The 20,679-nt window shown below is 36.6% G+C and overlaps 1 protein-coding gene across 4 annotated transcripts in view; it reads left to right on the top strand.

Moving 5' to 3' along the window:
• Positions 1 to 19,497, top strand: part of LOC306871947 (regulator of G-protein signaling 3-like) — a 137,318-nt gene extending 117,821 nt beyond the window's left edge. For 3 of the 4 annotated variants that reach the window (XM_079420225.1, XM_079420226.1, XM_079420228.1), the window contains 4 exons: positions 13,981 to 14,082; positions 15,298 to 15,359; positions 16,405 to 16,571; positions 17,723 to 19,497. In XM_079420225.1, the coding sequence (XP_079276351.1) occupies positions 13,981 to 14,082; positions 15,298 to 15,359; positions 16,405 to 16,571; positions 17,723 to 17,926 (535 nt within the window). In that variant the 3' untranslated portion in view covers positions 17,927 to 19,497. Of the gene's footprint in view, positions 1 to 6,990; positions 7,083 to 13,980; positions 14,083 to 15,297; positions 15,360 to 16,404; positions 16,572 to 17,722 lie in introns of those variants that run through there. The other variant, XM_079420227.1, reaches the window with a different exon arrangement.
• Positions 19,498 to 20,679: the final 1,182 nt, after the last annotated feature.

Genomic DNA, 20,679 nt, shown 5'->3' with positions numbered 1-20,679 from the left:
GTTCCATGATGGTTAGGATGTTGTTATCATAGTTCACTAGAGCTTGTGTGTGTGTGTGTGTGTGCATGTCTTATCATGTGTGATACTGTGTTAAACTCTTCACAGACAGTTAATCTGAGCTTTTGTATTGTGAGGTGTGAATTGTGCCAAAGTGTCTCTAGGTATTTATTACTTGTCACACCTACAGAACAATAGAGTTAAAACGGCTTCTCGTGGCATCAACTGCCCTGTGCTCAGGTCAACACAATAGAGGAAAAGTTTTTACTATCTGGAACGGTGAACTGGAACTGTCTGAATCAAACTTTTAGATTGTGCAGAGAATGTTTCTTTTGATATGGTGACTCAAATTTAAATATTTAAAATTAGTCACATTAATCACAGATTTGGTGACACTCATTTTAACAAACATTTTACCAGTCGTCACTTTTACTATTCCTTATTATTCTGAGAATTAACTATTTCCGCAAGCCTTTAAATCTAGTATCAAACTTCAGCATTCATCCTGTGCTGTAGGAAGGAAAAAGAGCCACATCAAAAGAGCAGAAACTACTTCCATATTCTAATTAGTACAGTATTTGTGATAACAACATTCAGGGCACCTACACTTTCAAAAGATTAGGGTTGGATTTTTTTCCAGTTTTCAAAATATGTCTCTTCAACAAGACTACATTTATTTGATCAAAAGTACAGCAGTATTAAATAAATCTTTAAACAATCTTAAAATATGTTATATTGTTACAATTAGTGCTGTCAAACGATTAATCTCGAATAATTGCATCCAAAATAAGTTTTTGTTTACATATTATATGTGTGTGCTGTGTATATTTATTATGTATATATAAATACAAACACATGCATGTATATATTTAATAAAAAATATGCTAGATTTAGATTTTAGATTTTTATATAATGTAAATTATATTAATATAAATATAAACATGTAAATACATGTAAATATTTTCAAAATATATACTGTATGTGTGTGTCTTTATATATACAAAATAAACATACACATAATCACACATATATTGGGTAAACAAAAACTTTTATTTTGGATGCGATTAATCATGATTAATTGTTTGACAGCACTAGTTACAATATAAAAGAACTGTTTTCTATTTGAATGTATTTACAAGCAAAAAAAAATAAAATATATACATATATATATATATATATATATATATATATATATATATATATATATATATATATATATATATATATATATATATATATGTGCTCAAAGCTAAATTTTAAGCATCATTTCTCTAGTCTTCAGTATCACATGATTCTTCAGAAATATTCTTGTTGATTTACTGCTCATGAAACATTTCTGATTATAAATATTAATGTTGAAAACATCTGTGCTTCATTACATTTTTTGGAAACCATAATACATTTTTTTTTTCAGGCTTCTTTGATAAATAGACATTTACCAGGATTTTTTTTTTTTGGAAAAATATAATTCCTTTCTGTGACTTTTGATGCATTTAATGCATCCCTTCTGTATAAAAGTATTAAAGGGTTAGTTCACCCAAAAATGAAAATTCTGTCATTAATTACTCACCCTCATGCCGTTCCAAACCCATAAGCCCTTGTTCTTCTTCAGAACACAAACTAAGATATTTTTTATCAAATCTGAGAGCTCTCTTACCCTCCATAGACAGCAATGCAACTGCAATGTTCCCGGTCCAGAAAGGTAGCAAGGACATCGGTAAAATAGTCCATGTCAAATCAAATCACTTTTATTGTCACCACCACAGCACATGTGCCTTCGTGAGTGAAATTCTTGTCACTCCATGTGACATCAGTGGTTCAACCGTAATTTTGCGAAGCTACGAGAATACTTTTTGTGTGCAAAGAAAACAAAAAATTACATAATTTATTCAACAATTCCTCTCCCCGAGTTACCATCTTGCACCATTTTGGAGAGTATCCACTGAACGTAAACAAAATAATCAGCACTGTTTACGTTCAGCATGTGCATGCTATCTACTGAACGTAAACAACACTGATTGCAGGTTTGGGACGACATGAGTGTGTGTAATTAATGACAGAATTTAAATTTTTGGGTGAACTAACCTTTTAATTTACTTCAATCAATCAATCACTTTTGTACATACAGACTCAAGAGAATGCAGTTTATTACTTAATTGGTTTCATTAAAGATTATATTTTTGCCATTAACATGATTTATCTTGGACTTTGAATTTGATGAAATGTCTATAAATTCAATTCTTCTTATCAGTGTTTTTCAATTATTGATCATGTTGATGTACTATTTATAAATTAATTTTAACAGGCACAAAGAGACATGTTTAGAGTACTGACACCATTTTTTAGTGTTTCAGGCCTAGTGCCTTTGGCTAATCTGTGGTGAAATGATCTGGTATGTTTAGTAGCCACTGCTTTCCCCCGATCCGCTTGAGGGATTAAAACTTAATATTCCACTGACTGAATATCGCTTCTGTCTCTCAAGAGGTTGTAATGATTTAATCTTCTTGCAGACACGTATTTTAAGAGGTGTTTGGGGAACTAGGTGACTGCAGCACATTGAAAACATACATAAACATAAAATAACCGGCAACATTATTTAAAATCAGAAATTCATCATAGCTCAGTGCAAGTAGTGCATGTCATGGGAGTGGTTTATTTTACACATACACACTACTAGTTTGCAGCTGTTCTAATTCTGTTGTTTCAGCTGCATTAAGTCACAGTAACACTAGACTTTGCATTGAATTCACTTCCATTCATACTCGTGAAAGCAAGACTGGAAACACAAACTCACGTGAATAAGTCATCCACTGCGTACCAAAGTTCAGCTGTGAGTTAAGCTGTGTCCTGTCATTCAACCAACAGAGAATCTAAATAAATGTCACAGATCGATCAGTTGACTAACTTAAAAGCATGGTTTGCAGTGTTGTGGGGTCTGTAGTAGTAAACCCTTATTTGTGTTTAATGATCCTTTGTTTTGCAGAATGTCAGTTTAGACTAAGTTCAAATAACCTGTCTTGTTGGCAAAGGTTATTTTAACTCCACCCACTATTGTTTGATATATCCAGACAAAATTACAAAAGTATCTAAGCTAGAAACAGTGGCTAAGACAGTCGACCAACATGCATCCACCTTTATCTGATCCAATACTTCTCCATTTTCCTATCACATATCAGTTCAGAGAAGTGTTTATTTAAAATATTTTGTTACCACACTCAAAACCATTGTTCCCTTCCTGGACTCTTTATAACCAGACCAAGATGGCCTAGTTGAGTCCACACACGCGCTTTTATTTTTGTACATGACTCAGTGAATGCCCACAACGCAGCATATGCAATAACAGAAGTGTTGTTATAGCGAGAGTGGAATGTGGGCAGCACTGTGTTGTGAAATGTATGTGAAATTGAGCCTCATTTAGTTGGCATCACAATATTAAACAGGAATATCACACCAAATGTCTTCTCTTCTCTCCCCTGAATTTACATATCTTCAACAGCATGTAGACAACATGTCAGCAACGGTTGAAAATCAGTAACTTCTGATATCGTATCATCTCCATCTCTCACTGTATCTTATCATAGTTGCTTCATATGAGCTACTGTACACTGAATTTGTGAACAGGATAGAATGTTAAAAATTGATCAGGAGTTTTTTTTTTTTTTTTCTGAATGTTTTACCTACAGGATATGGGAATAAGATGTATCATTATTTAGGTTTGGCCAATATATAAAAGGATTCCTGCGTGATCTTAATTTATTACCTGTATGTTCTCTCTCATTTGTAATGAAAGTTTAGGTCAAGTATCTCACTGAGAAGCTACTATCTGTAGAATATTCAGGGAAATATGAAAGTACTTGTGCTGAAAGTGTAGCCAATCAATTTTAATTCCTAGAAACACCTTTGTAAGAGCTCTGTCTGAGGACACATAAAAAAGCAGGTGGCACTATAACACAACAAAACATAAAAATGGCATCAAAATTGACATTATTTATTTATTCATGATTCTTCTTTGGCTGCCCATTCTGCCAATGGGCTTGACCCCATCATTGCTGCTTGCACTATATTCTCATTAATATTGCATACATTTGCACATAGTAATTTAATGTTTATTGATCACTTGTATATTAATTCAGATGGGGGACATTTACTGAATAGAATAGAATACAGAAATACATGTTGATATTCTGCTTCTAACTTGAGTACACAACAGCATGTAAAATTGATATTAAGTAGCTAGAAGCATATTTAACTCTGATCTAAAAGCTCCTAATAAGGAGAAGAAAAAAAATAAGAAGAAATGTCCACCTACACAGAGCAGTTCATGTGATAGCAGCTGCACCTGGTTTGGCTCTAATAGCAGGAAGTCTTTTTTTTCTTCGACCTTTTTGGCACCTGGTTTATGACAGCAGACTAGACACAGCAAGCAAACACTAGCACTCATCTGAGATCAGTGGAACTGCAGACCTCTGGTGAAAGAGAAAGATGTCCAGTCTGCATATTCAACTGATCTGTGAGCAGCTGAGCCGTGGCACACCCAAGGGCTCAGGACACAGCTGCTTTCATGTTACAGGATGCATTTGCAGACTCTAACCTTCACTGTCAACACGAGCTTGCGAGCGAAATTCCCAGGTGTGGTGGCTGGAGTGCCTGTCATCACATTACCTCATTATGAGTGTTTCCATTCAAAGACAAATTCAACTTTGATTAAATTAAATTATTGGGCATCTGGTGAAAGCCACTGAACGTGATCATGAATGGTCTCAATGATCCATAGAATGTGCACTAATGTAAAAGGCATATAGATGTACAAACATATGATAGTCATTTTAGTGGATGATTTAGGGCAGTTTTCCTAGAGTGTCAGGTGTCATAGTGTCACAATATGAATGTATATATATATATACACATCAGGCTGTCGACATTAACATGTTAACGCATGCTATTAATCTACAAATTTTAAGGCGTTAATATTTTTTTTACGCAAATTAATCATTTGAAAAGGTTTGACCCCAACCTCTTGTGGTCATCGCAACGCGGAAGCCTGCGTCCCGATATGCACACTATCCATCCTAAATTCTATGTGATATTAGTAATTTTCAATACTATTTAGGTAATATAGGATTGATAGTATGCACATTGGGACGCAGGGATTGTGTGATTATGAGGCGCCGGGCTCGACAAAAGTCGCGGAGAGAGAGCGCGTGTGTGTCCGAGAGAGAGAGTGAGAGTGCGCGAGAGATCTGTATACTCATATTTTATAAGGGTACAGTGAACCAGTGTTGCCAGGGTCATGGTCTCCCCGCACAATTGGGCTATTTTGAAAATACAGTCAAGGGAAAAAATTACAGAGCCGTGGGTGTATTCACATGTGATCGCAAAAGGAAGCTATTACAAACACTCGATGGAAGTTTAAAGTGAGTTCTGAGTAAAAGTGTACTATTCTAATAAATTGTCTTATGTATCATGATGCTAATGTTAGCTCTAATGCACCTGCAGAACAGGTCCAATTCTTCTTCATAATGCATTTTATCATAATATTTCATGCAAGGTCGCAAGAAAATGTTTTGTTGTATTTATTTAGAAATACTTTTGATAATAGTTGGGTAAATGTGTAATGGGATTGAAGCGATCTGTGGCTTGGTTGCCAGTATAAAGGTTGATAATGGCTGAAAAAAAAAAAAGAATAATAAGGATTATGTCTCATACCTGGCGGAGATGTGGAAGGTTCTGTTTCCTTAAACTAGTTTGTCATACATTTCTTTATTTCAACACATTTACAGGTAAATCCTAGTATTTTAAATGTGTGATTAATCAAGATTAATCACAGTCCATGACTGTGATTAACACGATTAAATGGTTTAATTGATTGACAGCACTAATATATATATATATAACTATTTTAGAATTTGAAACTAGCTTTGTTGTGTTTTCTCTTTGTACAATAAATGTCAGATACCTTTTGGATAATAATACATATATTAGGCCAAAGTACCTATGTCCCAACGGTCCCACTTTATATTAGGTGGCCTTAACTACTATGTACTTACATCAAAAAATAAGTACAGTGTACTTATTGTGTTCATATTGTATTGTAAAACACTTTTACTGCTATTGAGGTGGGATACGGGTAAGTTTAGGGACAGGTTAAGTGGTATGGGTAAGTTTAAGGGTAGGTTAAAGTGTGAGGGATGGGGCAACAGTGTAATTATACATGTAATTATAGAAATTAATTACAGATGTAAATACATAAAGGTATTATTAACAATATAAGTACAGTGAAAGAACATGTATGTACACAATAAGTGCACTGTACCAAATTATTAATTTAAATGTAAGTACATAGTAGTTAAGGCCACCTAATATAAAGCAGGACCCAAAAAGTTTTAGATGTATCATTTAGATTCAGATGTTTTGAGTCTGCCAAATTTTTATTGTTTTTGAAATAAGTTTTTTTTTGCTCACTAAGGCTGCATTTATTTGACTGCATTTATTATTGAAAATAAATTAAAATCAGCAAAATTATGAAATATTATGGCAATTTGAAATAACTGTTTTCTGTTTGATACTCAAATAGTATTTCCGATTATTTTTAATGCTGAAAACAGTTCAGCTCCTTAATATTTTTATGGAAAATATACCATGATGTTTTTACTGTCACATTTCTTACTGAAAAAAAAAAAAATATTAACACCAAACTCTATATATATGTGCATAACGATATAGATAGATAAAAATAGCAAATCGCACACACCAACTGAAATATCGACATATCTGCTTCATTATACGGTTCAATCAATTTAACATAAAAACATCTGTCAGCCACATGTAAACAGACAGACAGACTGTATGTGGAACAGTTTGTGTGCTGTAAACACACTGACACACAGTACAGCAGTCTGCGGTAGTGGTGATATGGCCTGTGATTGGCTCACACTAGTTCTGCCTCTCATAGATCCTGTGCTATATAAAGATACAGAGGCTTTGTGTGCGGTTAGAGGAATGTGACTGTCCCAGCACCCTGCTCTTCCACCCCTCACACACACCTTATACACAATGGTGGATTTCTCTGAGAAGTACCTTGAAAGGTAGGGACCAAATGCTCCTATAAGTGTCTCCTCTGCTGCTCTGAGAGTTCTCACAGTAATGAGAAGAGGGAAGGAGGGAGGTAAAAATAGAAAGCATGAGGTTACTTTAGAAAAGGGAAAAGATGAGGGTGACAGGAGTTCACATCTCCTGTGGCTCGTCTGGCAGGGCGTTTGGAAGAGCTTCACGCGAATTGCTGATGTTTCAGCTTTTCTTTCTTTTGGCTTTTGATGTTTGGAGGTTTCATTAACCTGAAAGTGTTTTTCCTATTTTGTGTTGGTTTAAATCTGTCGTGGTTTAAATCTCTCCTGATGTTCTTCACATAAGATATTTTAAAGTGTTTCTGAATTGATTCATTAAATTGCTTGTGTGAATCTCATGAAATGTATCAAAAATATGTGAGGAACATATTTCACTCCAAAAATATAAAAATGTATTTATTTAGCTTATTTTTATGTAACTTTCAGTTATTTTATTACTTATTTTAGGCTTTTAATTTAATTAAATTAATAGAATGGTCTACATTAAGGCACTGAAGGAGACATTAAAGTGAGGGTGAGAGATGTACAGAGTACTTAATGTATTATTATTGTACATTATGTACAAATGTATTACGCACACAATACACGCACATGAAAGCACATTGCTTGAACAAATATGATATATTTCGTAGTTAAACCAGTGTTTTGGTGCAGAAATCCAGCATTTTAGAGACTCCTATTGGACTCCACATTGCACTTGTTTTAAACTGAAGTCCAACCGCGCATCATCACAATAGTCGTCACGATCTAAATGTCTTTCCCACAGCAAGTGTCCTGGTTTCACGGCCTGAAATAGTGCTGAGCTCTATTATGGGCAGTAATATGAGCCGGGCAGAGAGGGAATTGGCAAAGCCTGGAGATAATTGTGGCTTGCAACCATCTCCTCTCCTTCTCTATCTCTGGCTTACCCTGCAGGGCTGGCTGTGGGGAAATGTCTGTCAACAGGCTCAGAGGAGCTGGATCAGAGCATCCTAATTTGATAAATTCCAGTGAGGGCGTGTCCTTCCTGTCGAGAGATTACAGGCCTGTGCCGTGAGGAGGCGCGGGAGCAGCTGCTTCTGCTTGATAATTACCCCAATGGTTTTTTCTCTAAATGAGGGTTCACGATCTCTCAAGCATGATAGACGTTTAATGTCAAGCAATGCAGTCACGTTTAATGTCCTTTCCAAATGCAGCTTGCACAGCTTCTGACACAACTGGACATGCAACCGATCATGCACTATGCCATATGGTGTCTCAAAAGTGTTAACTAAAGAGCTTAGCATTTCAAAAGTTTAAACTTGTAAATTAGTAGGAGAGGCCAACGTCCAGGTGTGAAAAAATGATTTGCGATCATGTAATAGATGTTTCATTGCTTCAAAAGCTTCACTTAAATGTATATTCTCATTTAACTTTGATATATAAAATTTGTCCAATAGCTTCACCTGTTTTTTTCAAGTTTGACTTATGCTTTTGACATTAATTTAATAGTTCTGTGCATTTACTTTGTCTTTTTTTTGAAGCTCAAACAGTAGAGCATGGGACTAGCAGTGACAAAGGGTTTGATTTCCTAACAATGCATGAACTGATAAAACTGAATGCAGGTAATTCGCTTTAGCTAAAAGCATAGCCAAATGTGTAATGGAAAGGAATTTTACAAATTTAGTATTTAAAGGTTCAATCGAAAATGAAAATGTGCTGAGAATTTACTCTCAGACAATCCATGATGTAAATGTGATGTAAAATTTGTTTATTCATTGTAGAAATGTAGCATTACATCACTTGCTCACCAATTGATCCTCTGCAGTGAATGGGTGCCGTCAGAATGAGAGTCCAAACAGCTGATTAAAACATCAATAACCCACAAGTCATCCACACCAGTATATTAATTAACATCTTGTGAAGCCAAAAACTGTGCATTTGTAAGAAACAAATCCATCATGAAGGCATTTACAATTCCAAACCAAGTTTTGTATATTGCTTTCTCCAGTGAAATAGACATCTGGTCTGAATCAGATGAGAAGTATGCAGAGCTCAAACAACCTTATTAAATGAAAACAGCTATAAACAAATATTCTGGTGGATTTTGAAGTGAGAGCACAACAGGGGATGGACTTTTTCAATGGAGGAAGTGTTATTTATGGATTGTTATGGCTATTTTGGCTGGAAGAGTGAGGGTGAGGAAATATTCACAAAAAAAAAAAAAAAAATTGGGGGGTGAACTATTCCTTTAAATGAAACATAGCTATGAAAGAGCAATAAACCTAGCATGCAGTGCATCTTATTTTCCTCTGGTGAAGCTCATCTTACCCTGCACTCTCTACACTACATTTTTGGAAGGTACTGTAACAGCACTGTTACTATGCTTGATCTGAGCCAAAAGGCCAAGTATGTGTTTGATTTGAAGGCCAAGTATGAGTATTTGAGTGATTTTTCAGTCCTCTTTCCTCCTCTTTTTATAGCTGAACTAATACTCCGTAACACATTTTCACTGGCGTGGCTTTTTTCTCGTGCAGAAGGGCAGCCAGACTGATGCCACATGGCCATTAATAATGGTGTTGCAAAGCAGTGTGGAATCTCAACACTGTGGCACTGAATGGCCAGAGGGTGTTTCCTTGTGCCACGTGCACACACACACTCACACACAGAGGAATGCTCACTGAATGTGGATTGTTAGTGGCTAAAAGAGAGACACTAAATATGATCTGGTTACTAGATAACCCTTGATCCATTGACACCATTTGCTACAACTACACTTTATTTATCTTTACAAGAAAATATAGTTATTAATTATTATGCATCTGACAGGTTAAATACGGTTGAATATGGCCAATTCTTATCTTTATCATGATAAACACATGATGTGTTCATGGATGTTTTAAGCATATTGGAGAAGTTGCTAACTTCTAAATTTAGTGCGACTGGTGAGATCAGAACTTTGTGTGGGTCATACTTTATCTTGTAGGACACATTGTTCACAATATTTTCTGAAGGAAATTAATATTTTCTATTGGCACACTAAAGAAAAATATATTAATAACCAACTGAAAAATGTCTTTGTGAAGCACCTACTTTATTTATTTGATCTCAAATACATAAATATCACTTTATATCTCCAAACATTCCTTTTGCTATTAATTGTAATAATCCAGTGAGATCTTTGTATCCACAAAGAGTCAGTGCTCCACTCAGAGATCTGATCTCATCATCATCCAGTCCATCTGCAATGACAAAACAAACTGAGACAGAATAAATCCAGAACTGTGGCAACGTCTCCAAGATGCTTCAAGAGACCTACTTGCAAAGCTACCTGAAAAACTATGTGCAAGTGTACTAAGGACAAAAGCTGTTTTAAATGCAACGGGTAGTCACACCAAATATTGGTTAATTGTTTAAAAATAATAATAATAAGTGTTAGTGCTAAAACAGGTTCCTAAAACTTTGAACAGTACTGTAGCTTTGCAGGAAGGTTTCTTGAAGCATCTTGGAGATGTTACCACAGTTCTTCTGGATTTAGTCTCTCTCTCTCGCTCTCTCTGTGTGTGTGTGTGTGTGAGTGTGTATGATTCTTTAACACAAATCTTATACACATTTAAACTGGATGGAATGTAAAATTTCTATTTCTTTACTTTGTTGTTGTTGTTTTGGCAAATCCTTTGTATTTTCACTGAGTTATCTTTCTATCAAGTTTATTTCTGTAGCTAGTTTTTTAAGTGGTTATACTGGTGGTGTCACAACTCTCTCCCATAAATAGTGTCGATAATGATCATATCCAGTAGGTGGCAGCATTGCATTTAATGTCACTGAGGGCCTTACAAAACCTGTCGATTTCTGTGCGCTGAATGAGGACAAACTCAGCCTTATGTCACTGTCTACATAAGTTATAGACTCAAAGGACTGTTCTTAGGCCAGTTTTCCTATTGTTTGCATTCATCTGTTTTCGTCAAAGCTACACAGCTTATAAGATCCCAGTGAAACCCGACCTGGATCGTAAAATGTTTCATTACTCTTCGAAGTATTTTCCAGGGCCCATAAACCAATGAGAATCTTTCCTCTTGTGCGTATGATCCAACACCCTCCTTCTCAAACCTTCTCATTTTAAGCCAGATCTCCCACTGGAAGTTAAAAATAAATCAGTCTGACACATTCCTATTGGCCAACTTTCATTTATTCCTTGTAAAAGCTCTATTTTTATACAAAGAGAGCTTTAGAATTAATATCTTTTGATTTATTTGTTTCATCTACTCGGTTTCCTGCGCAAAGTTTGACATACAAATGTGCCATTAATCGGAATCCATCCAAAATACTGCATTATTTGGCATTTTCAATGTTTTGATAGCTGTTTGAAATCTAAGTCATGTGTGTGAGTCAGTTTATCTCCCAAAAAGCCTGATGATTTCAGCAGTTATGATGTTATCTGAGCAGACTCTGGAGGGTTTCAATTCTGAGCGCTTTCACATTCTTATGTGACACCAGAGAATTCAAAATAAAAAAGGTTTATGTGTAAATGTCTTTGTCAAATATCACAGATCTTAATGTAAAACAGATTTGACTGTAAGATTTTAGATGATAGTTTAAATTGTTTAAAAAATTACAATTATTATAACAGAATAAAGTTATGAGAATACTGTATACTCATTGAAGTTCTACTACCGAACTTTACGCATTTATTCTTCCCAGTTAACCAAATCTGACAAAACTTTCTTTTGGTATCATCCTCAAAGGTTAACACCAGCCATAAATAATGTATTAAATAAGGCAAAATGTATTGTAATTAATTAGATAAAACCATCAAGTTGTATGCCGGCAATTATAAGTTATAGGTGTGTAGCATTTAGACTTAGATTTTTAGATTTTCCATAGCTTTTAAAATAGCTTTGTCGCCTTCCTTCTCAAACATCTGGTGTGAGGAACTTCCTCTCAGTTAGCCACACCACGGCTGACTAACGTTTCATCATCTCATTTCCCAGTTTGCCGAGCTGCTTGGATTCTCAGATACTAACAGCCTTAGCTTTGGTACTTGGGGGGGTACTTATAGTTTAAACTAAACTGCTTGGATTCTGTAATCCTGATGTATGATCTTGCTCAGGACTTGTGTTGTAATTTTACTTGGAACGAGAAGAGCCTGGTGTTGTATTTTGACCAGCATGGTCACCAGCTAGTCCTCTTTAAAGAGGGGGAATTTTGAGAAGCTCCGGCCTAAAGGGCAACATAATATGTCATAAATAGTTGCAGACTTCCTTTTTCCTGTTGAGGCTTGTCTACGCATTCCGTCATCCTAGCCAGAGGAGTGAAACATTTTTGGTCAGATTATTAGCCAGCAGTTATTCCAGAATTTGACTTATTTGCACTGTAAAGGCCGTTTCTGTGTTCACACTGTTGACGCAAATCACTGCATAACCAACTATTACTTCCATAAATACCGTATTATCATCATAATGAATCACAATTGATCAAAGGTCATTTACATTGTTAGAAAATAACTGTATTTCAAATAAATGCTGCATTTGTTTTCAAATAAATTCTTTTGAACCTTATTTTCGTCAAAGAATCCTGAAAAAATTATATCAGTTTTTGGAAAAAAATAAATAATAATTAATTCTATCTTTCTTGAGCAGCAAATCATCATTATAAAGATTTCTGAAGGATCATGTGACACTGAAGACTAGAGTAATGAAGCTGAAAATTCAGCTTTTACTACAGGAATAAAATACATTTTACAATATATTCACATAGAAAACATTTATTTCAAATTGTTAAAATATTTCACAGTTTTATTGTATAAATTCAGCCTTGGTGAGCAGCAAAACGTTTTTTTTTTTTAAAAAGACATTTAAAAAAAATGCAAAGCAACAATTACTTTGAACAGTAGTATATGTACAGTTGTAAAATATTTTTACACCAATTGTCTGGAAAAAAAATATCAATGAACAGATCACAAAATGAATAGTTCTGACAGTAAATTCTATTTAGATAAGTTGTTATACAACAGCAAATTTACAGAACATCAAGTATGTAGCTCAGCAACTGTAAACAGATGAACAATTACGCTGATGTACTATGTTACAAGGCAGAATAATTGTTTATTGGGTATTTGAATTGTAGAAACTTAATGTTGTATCTAACAACACCTCATGCCTATTGTACAATCATGGTCCGCAGGAACACTCAGTGTGTGCTTTAAGTGGAAACGGTGGCCTTGGGAGCGCCAAAAATGTGATTCAGCTTCTTTTTTTGGTACTGTCATCAGCCTGTGCCTGCGTTACAAGAGGCCAAATGGAGATGATGAGGGCAGAGGATCTGCAAAGCCACAGTGGAAATCAGTGGGCGGAAATTGTGCGAAGCCTGCTCTTCTGGAAGAGGTACCTGAGGTCAGGCAGAGGGAGGACGGGCATCTGGAGGTTCCGGAGCTCAGCGCGCATCTCATGAGACATGGATCCAGGGGTGAACAGTCAGGTTTTTGGAGATTTGGAGATGCAGCTGCACTCCACAGCGGTCCCCGGGGCCCATCGGCCCTAGGTTAGGGCCTCCGGGACTCCCGGTGGCACTTGAACAGCAGAACGATGGTACGGAGAGTGGCACAACCCTCCCTTCACTCATCCTCTCGCTCAGACACAGAACTGGCGAGAAGGAAGAGAGACTGACAAGAGGCAGAAAGAGTTTCTCAAAACGGATCTAGGAACTTTAAACATCCTCTCAACTTTGATAACTGCGGATTGAGGAAAACATGTACGGCAAAGGAACTTTTTTTTAATGGGTTACTGCACTGACGATCTGATTTGGATTTACGGTGTTGTGTTTTCCATGACTTCGATTGATTTGTTGGTTTGTTTATCACCTTCAGAACTCAACTCTTTCCCTTCTGTGCATTTGTGTACAGGGCCAAAGACATGAAGAATCGACTCGCTTTCCTGAGGAGGAGGAATGAGTCTCCTGGAAGCAGCCCAGTCGGCAAGCTCGACAAATCCATGAAGTCTATCAAGTAAGCTTGTGTGTGTGTTTGTGTGTGTGTATTTGTGATGTCCGCCTGCTTCCTTGGCAATGATCCAGCTGGTGGCTCTCTGCTCTTGTGTGTGGGATGAAAGAGACAGACACACTGAGAAAGGTCTAAAAAGATGTCTTTTAGATGAATACCTTTAAAAGTGATTTTTTTGCAATTATAAATAATCTAGTTTAACCCTTTGATTTAGTGCTTCCCCAAAATAAATGATTAATTTTTGAGAGAGTTACACATCTGTACTGCAAAAGTAAAGACAGATGGTAGTAATAGATATTCCATATTCCACAGACAGATGGTTTATCACCACGTTGTCACAGGTTTATCTAAAACTAAAACAAAAACACATTTCGTTACTTAAAAAAAGTGAACTGAAATAAAATAAAATTAAACTCTTTTATTTCAGTTTGTCACCATGAAATAAAAATTAAATAACGATAATACTAATAAGTAGAACTATATAGACAAATTAAAATAAATAAATAAAAAAACACAACGAAATTACTAAAACTTTAACTTACTATATATATTTGACTATCATTGATATAATATGTGTATACCATGATAGTTAAAATGTCTTTAAAAGATCTGTCTAATGTAGACTAAGTAATGCATCAAAGGGTTAAATTATGATTAGATATGTGCTGCAAAAACGCTTATATTGCGGCGATGAATGATATTGTTAGTATTAGTATTTTAAGTGTGTTCAGCTATGAGCTGCAGAATATGAACTGTTTCATAGCACAGATCTACAAATCAATGCACATAAGTTGTAAGTAGGACAAAAAAAAGAGAGTAAAGCACACATCTTTAAGTGCTCTCTATGTTCTGACTGATGGTTTTATGATAAATAACACTCCCCTGTTAGATACAGTTTCCTTATTTGGCAGTGTCACAGTAAGTGTTAGAGCTACAGACTGTAGGTGCTGAGTTTAGACAGACAATGAAGGCAGAATGAGTCTATGAGAGAAGTTGTGGGTGGAGCCTCCGGCTGACACGTAATCCTATTGGAGCAGTCTGATCCCACCCCCACAGTGGGAAGTATAAAAGAGGCCATCCAAGAGAGACTTATTCAGACACTCACACACTCCAACAGATGCTCACACACACTCAAGTGAGAGAAAAGCTTCGAATGGGTCACACAATGAGAAACCTGACAGAGATGGGTTTGCTGAAAAACCGTTCTGCCTTTATTTTCAGGCCCACTCCAGAAGAGGCAATGAAGTGGGGAGAATCTTTGGACAAGCTGCTCATCCACAAATGTAAGACATATTCTCTTCATGTCATTTCCTTTCCTCATGTATGTGATGAACTTGTTATATTGGATGTATTTGATGAATTCCATTGGCTTGGCTTGAATCCACAGGGATGATGACTGCATTGTTGCAGTGTGTTAAGCATGCATGCTTTCTCTCGACTTCCTGCTCTGAGTCACTGAATGAATGGTCTGTTGAACATGCTCAATGGCTCCCATAGTAATCCTAGATGAATTGAATCCTACATTTGTATGGAGTCAGAGAAAGACCACAGATCAAAGCACTTTCACTTGCTTTGTGACATTGAAAGTGCTTGTGATGCAATTAGATCCTGAAATTTGAGGCAGGAGATGTCTTTTTCCGCAGTGATTGTTTCCCTCATATGAAAACCTGAGAGCATCCGCATGCTGTTATCAGCAGGCTCTTATGAACGGAAAGGTGATTGCGTGCTTTGGGACGGGGCCACACTTCCTTCTATTTAATACTGGGCGCCTTTAGAGCTGAAAGGAAATCTAAAAAAATGTGTGTAATGCTACTATATAAGGAAGTCACTGTGATGCATGTGCTGTAAAATAATCATAGGCTGAATTATTGGTATTTTTTTTCTTCTGTACTGAATAAAATATAGCTACTTCATCTGTATTGCTGGTTACATAAAGATGATCTAAAATCAGTGCAAATATTATCATTTTGCTGCAGTGTCTACCTTCTTGTGTTTGGCAGCTACAGCAACCTTTAGTACAAGTAATAGGTTTGAATTTCAAGTTGAGAGCCTGAAAGTGAATCAGGAACTTAATTAAAATAAGAAATGCTGAAAAATAATAATAGAATAATTATGAAAATGTTTCATGTCGCCCAGGACATAGCAGCAGGAGTTTCATAGGAGAACAAATGTAATTAAATCGTTGGTTGGAGTCATGTTCTCATGTTTATGCGTAAAGTAGTGACTCAGGGTTTGGCGCTCAGCACTACCTCTTCCATGGTTCTCTGTTTATCCATCCAATAACATCTACCCTTTTCTGCCTCTTTATTTTTCCCTCTCCCTCATCAGATGGGCTGGCGGCGTTTAGAGCTTTCTTGCGCACCGAGTTTAGTGAAGAGAATCTGGATTTCTGGCTGGCCTGTGACGATTACAAGAAGATTAAATCACAGTCCAAGATGGCATCAAAAGCTAAGAAAATCTTTGCGGAATTCATTGCCATCCAGTCCTGTAAGGAGGTGAGCATGAAGTCTCATATTTAGTTCAATGTTAATTGGGAATTGCTGAATACCACTCACTGCATATAAACAATGCTACCATTCTGTATTTAGCAGCATAAAAAAGGCTGGAAATGTTCTTAAAATAATCTGCTTTGTGTCATGAGCCTAAAAAATTGGCCAAAGAAGCAGCCATGGAGGATATGATGTCATGCCTGACTAATGGTCTCCCTCTTGGCCGCACAACACAGCAGATAGCATGAGTGCATGTTTTCATTTTGCAAACTTGGAAAGAGGGTTGGAAATTCAAAATCAGATCTCACAACAATGTTTTGAGCAGTAAGGCTAAAGAAGACTGTGTGTAATTTCAAGTTGCAAGAACTTTGACTTCCAGCATGAAGCACAGTCCAGATTTCAGCTTACTCTGGCTACTGGATAGAGACCATTTTACCATCACAGTTTGTTTTATGTGCATGTAGGACACACACACACATTTATATAAAAACATTTTTCTCAACTGCTTTTAGTTTCAGGACCCTGACTTTTCAATGAACAGCAAGTGGTGACCTATTACAATAATCAAACGTTTGGCAACCATAATCAATTATATACTAAATTGCCAAAGATATGGGGTGATTTTTTTTTCACTCCTTTTTAAAAGTGAAATAGCTTTCAGTGTGTCAATCTTCGTGAATGGTTATAGAAAATGTCATAGAAACCAACAAAGTTGTGTTTATAAGTGTTAAGTCTCCATGATTTGTCAGAATTTCCACAAATAGTAAGCACAAAGTATTTAATAGTCAATGTAAACATGACTTTTTTCCACGTGGAATATAAATAAAACACTTGGATGATGCATAAAGTCAGTCATATTGCATTAGAAGTAGTGATTTGCCATTTCCATGCAATATGCATTAGACCAAGGGTGTCTATTCCTGCTCCTGGAGGGCCATTTTCCTGTTGAGTTTAGCTCTAACACACCTGCCTAGTAGTTTCTAGTGATCCTGAAGACCTTGATCAATGGGTTCAGATGTGTTTAATTAGGGATACAGCTGAACTCTGCTGGAAGGTGGCCCTCCTGGAACACGAGGTCTATAGACGGTCCATATATGGACTGGGGGAAATCCGCAAACATGCTTTCTGGCTAAACTGGCTTTTTGTTTGTCCTCCAGGTGAATTTGGATTCCTACACCAGGGAACATACTAAAGAAAACTTGCAAAACATTGATCGCTCTTGCTTCGACCTGGCCCAGAGGAGGATATATGGCCTGATGGAGAAGGACTCGTACCCTCGATTTCTGCGTTCAGAACTCTACGTGGACTTAGTGAATCAAAAGAAACCCAGCACCACATCGACATCCTCCTCCTCCTCCTAAGATGACAGAGAGAGAAAGAGACTATATAAAGTAGCATTGGAGAGGTTTCTTTCACTTAGCATTTCATTCTCATCAGCCATTCTGTCTGTTAATGTGATGAAAAGACAGGGAGTGGAGAAATGCACAAGGCTTCGTTTACAAGAGGTGAACAATGGAGGAAAAGTTAGTGTGACCAACCTAATGGCGCTGGACGAGTGGGGCACCACCATGCTGAATAATGCTGGTTATTCCCATTTGAATTTTGTTATTTAATTGGTTTTCCAAGTGTACTGGAGACAAAAGAGGCGATTATTGCCTCTTTAACACTAAGACAGCTGGGTACTGTTTAGCATGTTTCTCTTCTTCTGCTCAAGCACTGCACCTCTCTTTATTCTCCATTTCATGATGACGTTCCTGGACATTTCAGAAATGTCTTGTGCCTATGGGGTTGGATGTCTGGATGGCACGTAGAATACATTGATCATGCACATATCGCTCAGTGGTGTTCCTGTGAACCTTCCTCCATGTCTGTCGACTCCATATCACATGAAGGGGTGCAAAAAATGATGGCAAAACCCTAATTTAATACACATTTCATAAATAAAGTGTACAAACGATCTAGAGGAATGGACCAAACTGAACCTGAAGACTGGAGCATTTCGCTCTGAGCTTGAAATGGACTGTCCTTGGTCTCTAAAAACTATACAAAACATGCTTAGCTGCGTATGTAAAGCCAATAAGCCATTCATTGTAGCTCCACATTAAGAATGGAAAAGACAGTATTCTCAGGACATAATGGCACTCAACTATGAAGCTTCCAGACCTACTTAACCTTCTCTTTCTACACTTAAAATGTTGTTTTTCCAGACTTTAGGTTTAATCATGCACTCTGTATTTAATAGGGCACAAGGTCACTTAGGATCTTTCCCTATATTTGTTGATAAGACGACATGTTTTACCAATACAAACAAATGTAGTTATTTATTTAGAGGTTTCACTGGTTGCTTTGTTCATTGCACTCAGCTGAATTTCCCTTTTCCACTTTGATCCAGGTCCACAGCGGTCCTGATGTAAGTGCAATATGTTTATTTTTATTTGTTGACTTATCTTATGGATAAGTTTACTTTTTTTTTTTATGAAAAAGACAATAGATTGAGCTCTGTATTAATTTTATTGTAAGTTACAGGTAATGTAAGAATTACATTAGTATACAAATTATTGTAACTGTGTTTCCCTGGCAGCAGGCCGCCGGATTAATGGAAGTGTGTATATATAATTCTTAAGAAAAAATGATAAAAAGATAAAAACAAGGGTTTGTGGTTGTGCCATGAGGCGTTGCTGTACCTATGTAAATATGTGAACCTTAAAGCTATAAAATGACCTGTATTGTTATAAATCGGGGCAGAGCAGGTATGGTCGTCCTCTGCCTTGGACGTACACTGCTTGTAAGTAGTTTTATGAAATGTATTTTATCATTTTCACGGTTTACAATTTCAACGCATCTCCTAAGATAGCAAGTGCAAAAGAAATAGAGATTTATAAAGCCAGTGTCATTGAAAAACAAATAAAACATTTAAATGGTAAAATTAGACAACATTGCCTCCTGCCTCTCTTTTATTATCACTTTATTTTAGTATTCTTTTTTTTTTTTGTATTTTTACACAATTTTGCGTGGCATTGTATTTTTCAGCATCGCTGGATATTTTATTTATTTTTTATGAAACTTATAAAGGGATGAATATTTTTCTTCAAAAAAATTAAGCCTGTTTTGTTCTTACCATTTTTTTTTTTTTTTTTTTTTTTTAACAAATATTCATTACTGAACAAAAAAACAAATGTAAATCATCTGGATGCATTATAATGAGATTTATCTTTGTTTTCCTTGTTTGGGCCTCACACTGCTCTCCAACCTATGAATCCGCGCCAAAGCCTGCTCAAGCCCCAGAGCTCAGTCCGGTGTTGGCCCCAGCCTGTGAGTTCCCTGTCTGTCCTGTCTTGGCCACTGAAGTCATTCTTGAGCTTCTAGCCTGCCCTGTTTTGACCACAGTGGTCACTTGTGGACTCTCTGTCTGTCCTGATACTACCATGGAGATCATCCCGGAATTCTCTTTCAGTTCTATTGCAACCATGGAGGTTGTGTCTGAGGCCCCGTTTACACTAGTGCATTTTTGTTTTAAAATAGCGTTTTAGAATGAAAACGATCTTTGTCTACACTGGCGTTTGCACTGCGTTTCAGAAACCATATCCATCTACACTACACAACCGAAAACGCATGTCACATGACCATTCATGCAGGTACAACCTATTAGATAACCTATTATTTAGGGATGCGTCTACATGCTTGGAGCGGTCAAATGGGAAATCTACACAAACACATCTATGGGTACAAGAATGAGCATGATGTTATTGTTTACACGGTCGTCAAGGATACACAGAGCGATTGAGGGCAGCCACGCCATCGTTTTCAAAAGTCTCCATTTTGGTCCATTGAACCCGTGAGTTTTTCAAACTAAAACAGTGTCTGCAGCACTTTCAAAAGTCTCTGTTTTTGACCTTGAAAATGCTGGAGTAATGTAAACGAGCGTAACCATAGCAAAAGTTATGCATTTTAAATGAAAACACACTAGTATAAACGGGGCCTGAACCCTCTGACTGTCCTGACTTCTCTGACCACATTAAGAGCATCTGGAAGCCACTCCTTAGGAGGGAGGCCATGTCACTCTGTCATGGACTTCATTCTCCATAATCCTTTACACAGACTCATCAGCACTCAT

This window comes from Barbus barbus, assembly GCF_936440315.1.
Source record: "Barbus barbus genome assembly, chromosome: 6".
Lineage (NCBI taxonomy): Eukaryota > Metazoa > Chordata > Actinopteri > Cypriniformes > Cyprinidae > Barbus > Barbus barbus.
This window is presented reverse-complemented; position numbering and strand designations above follow the sequence as displayed.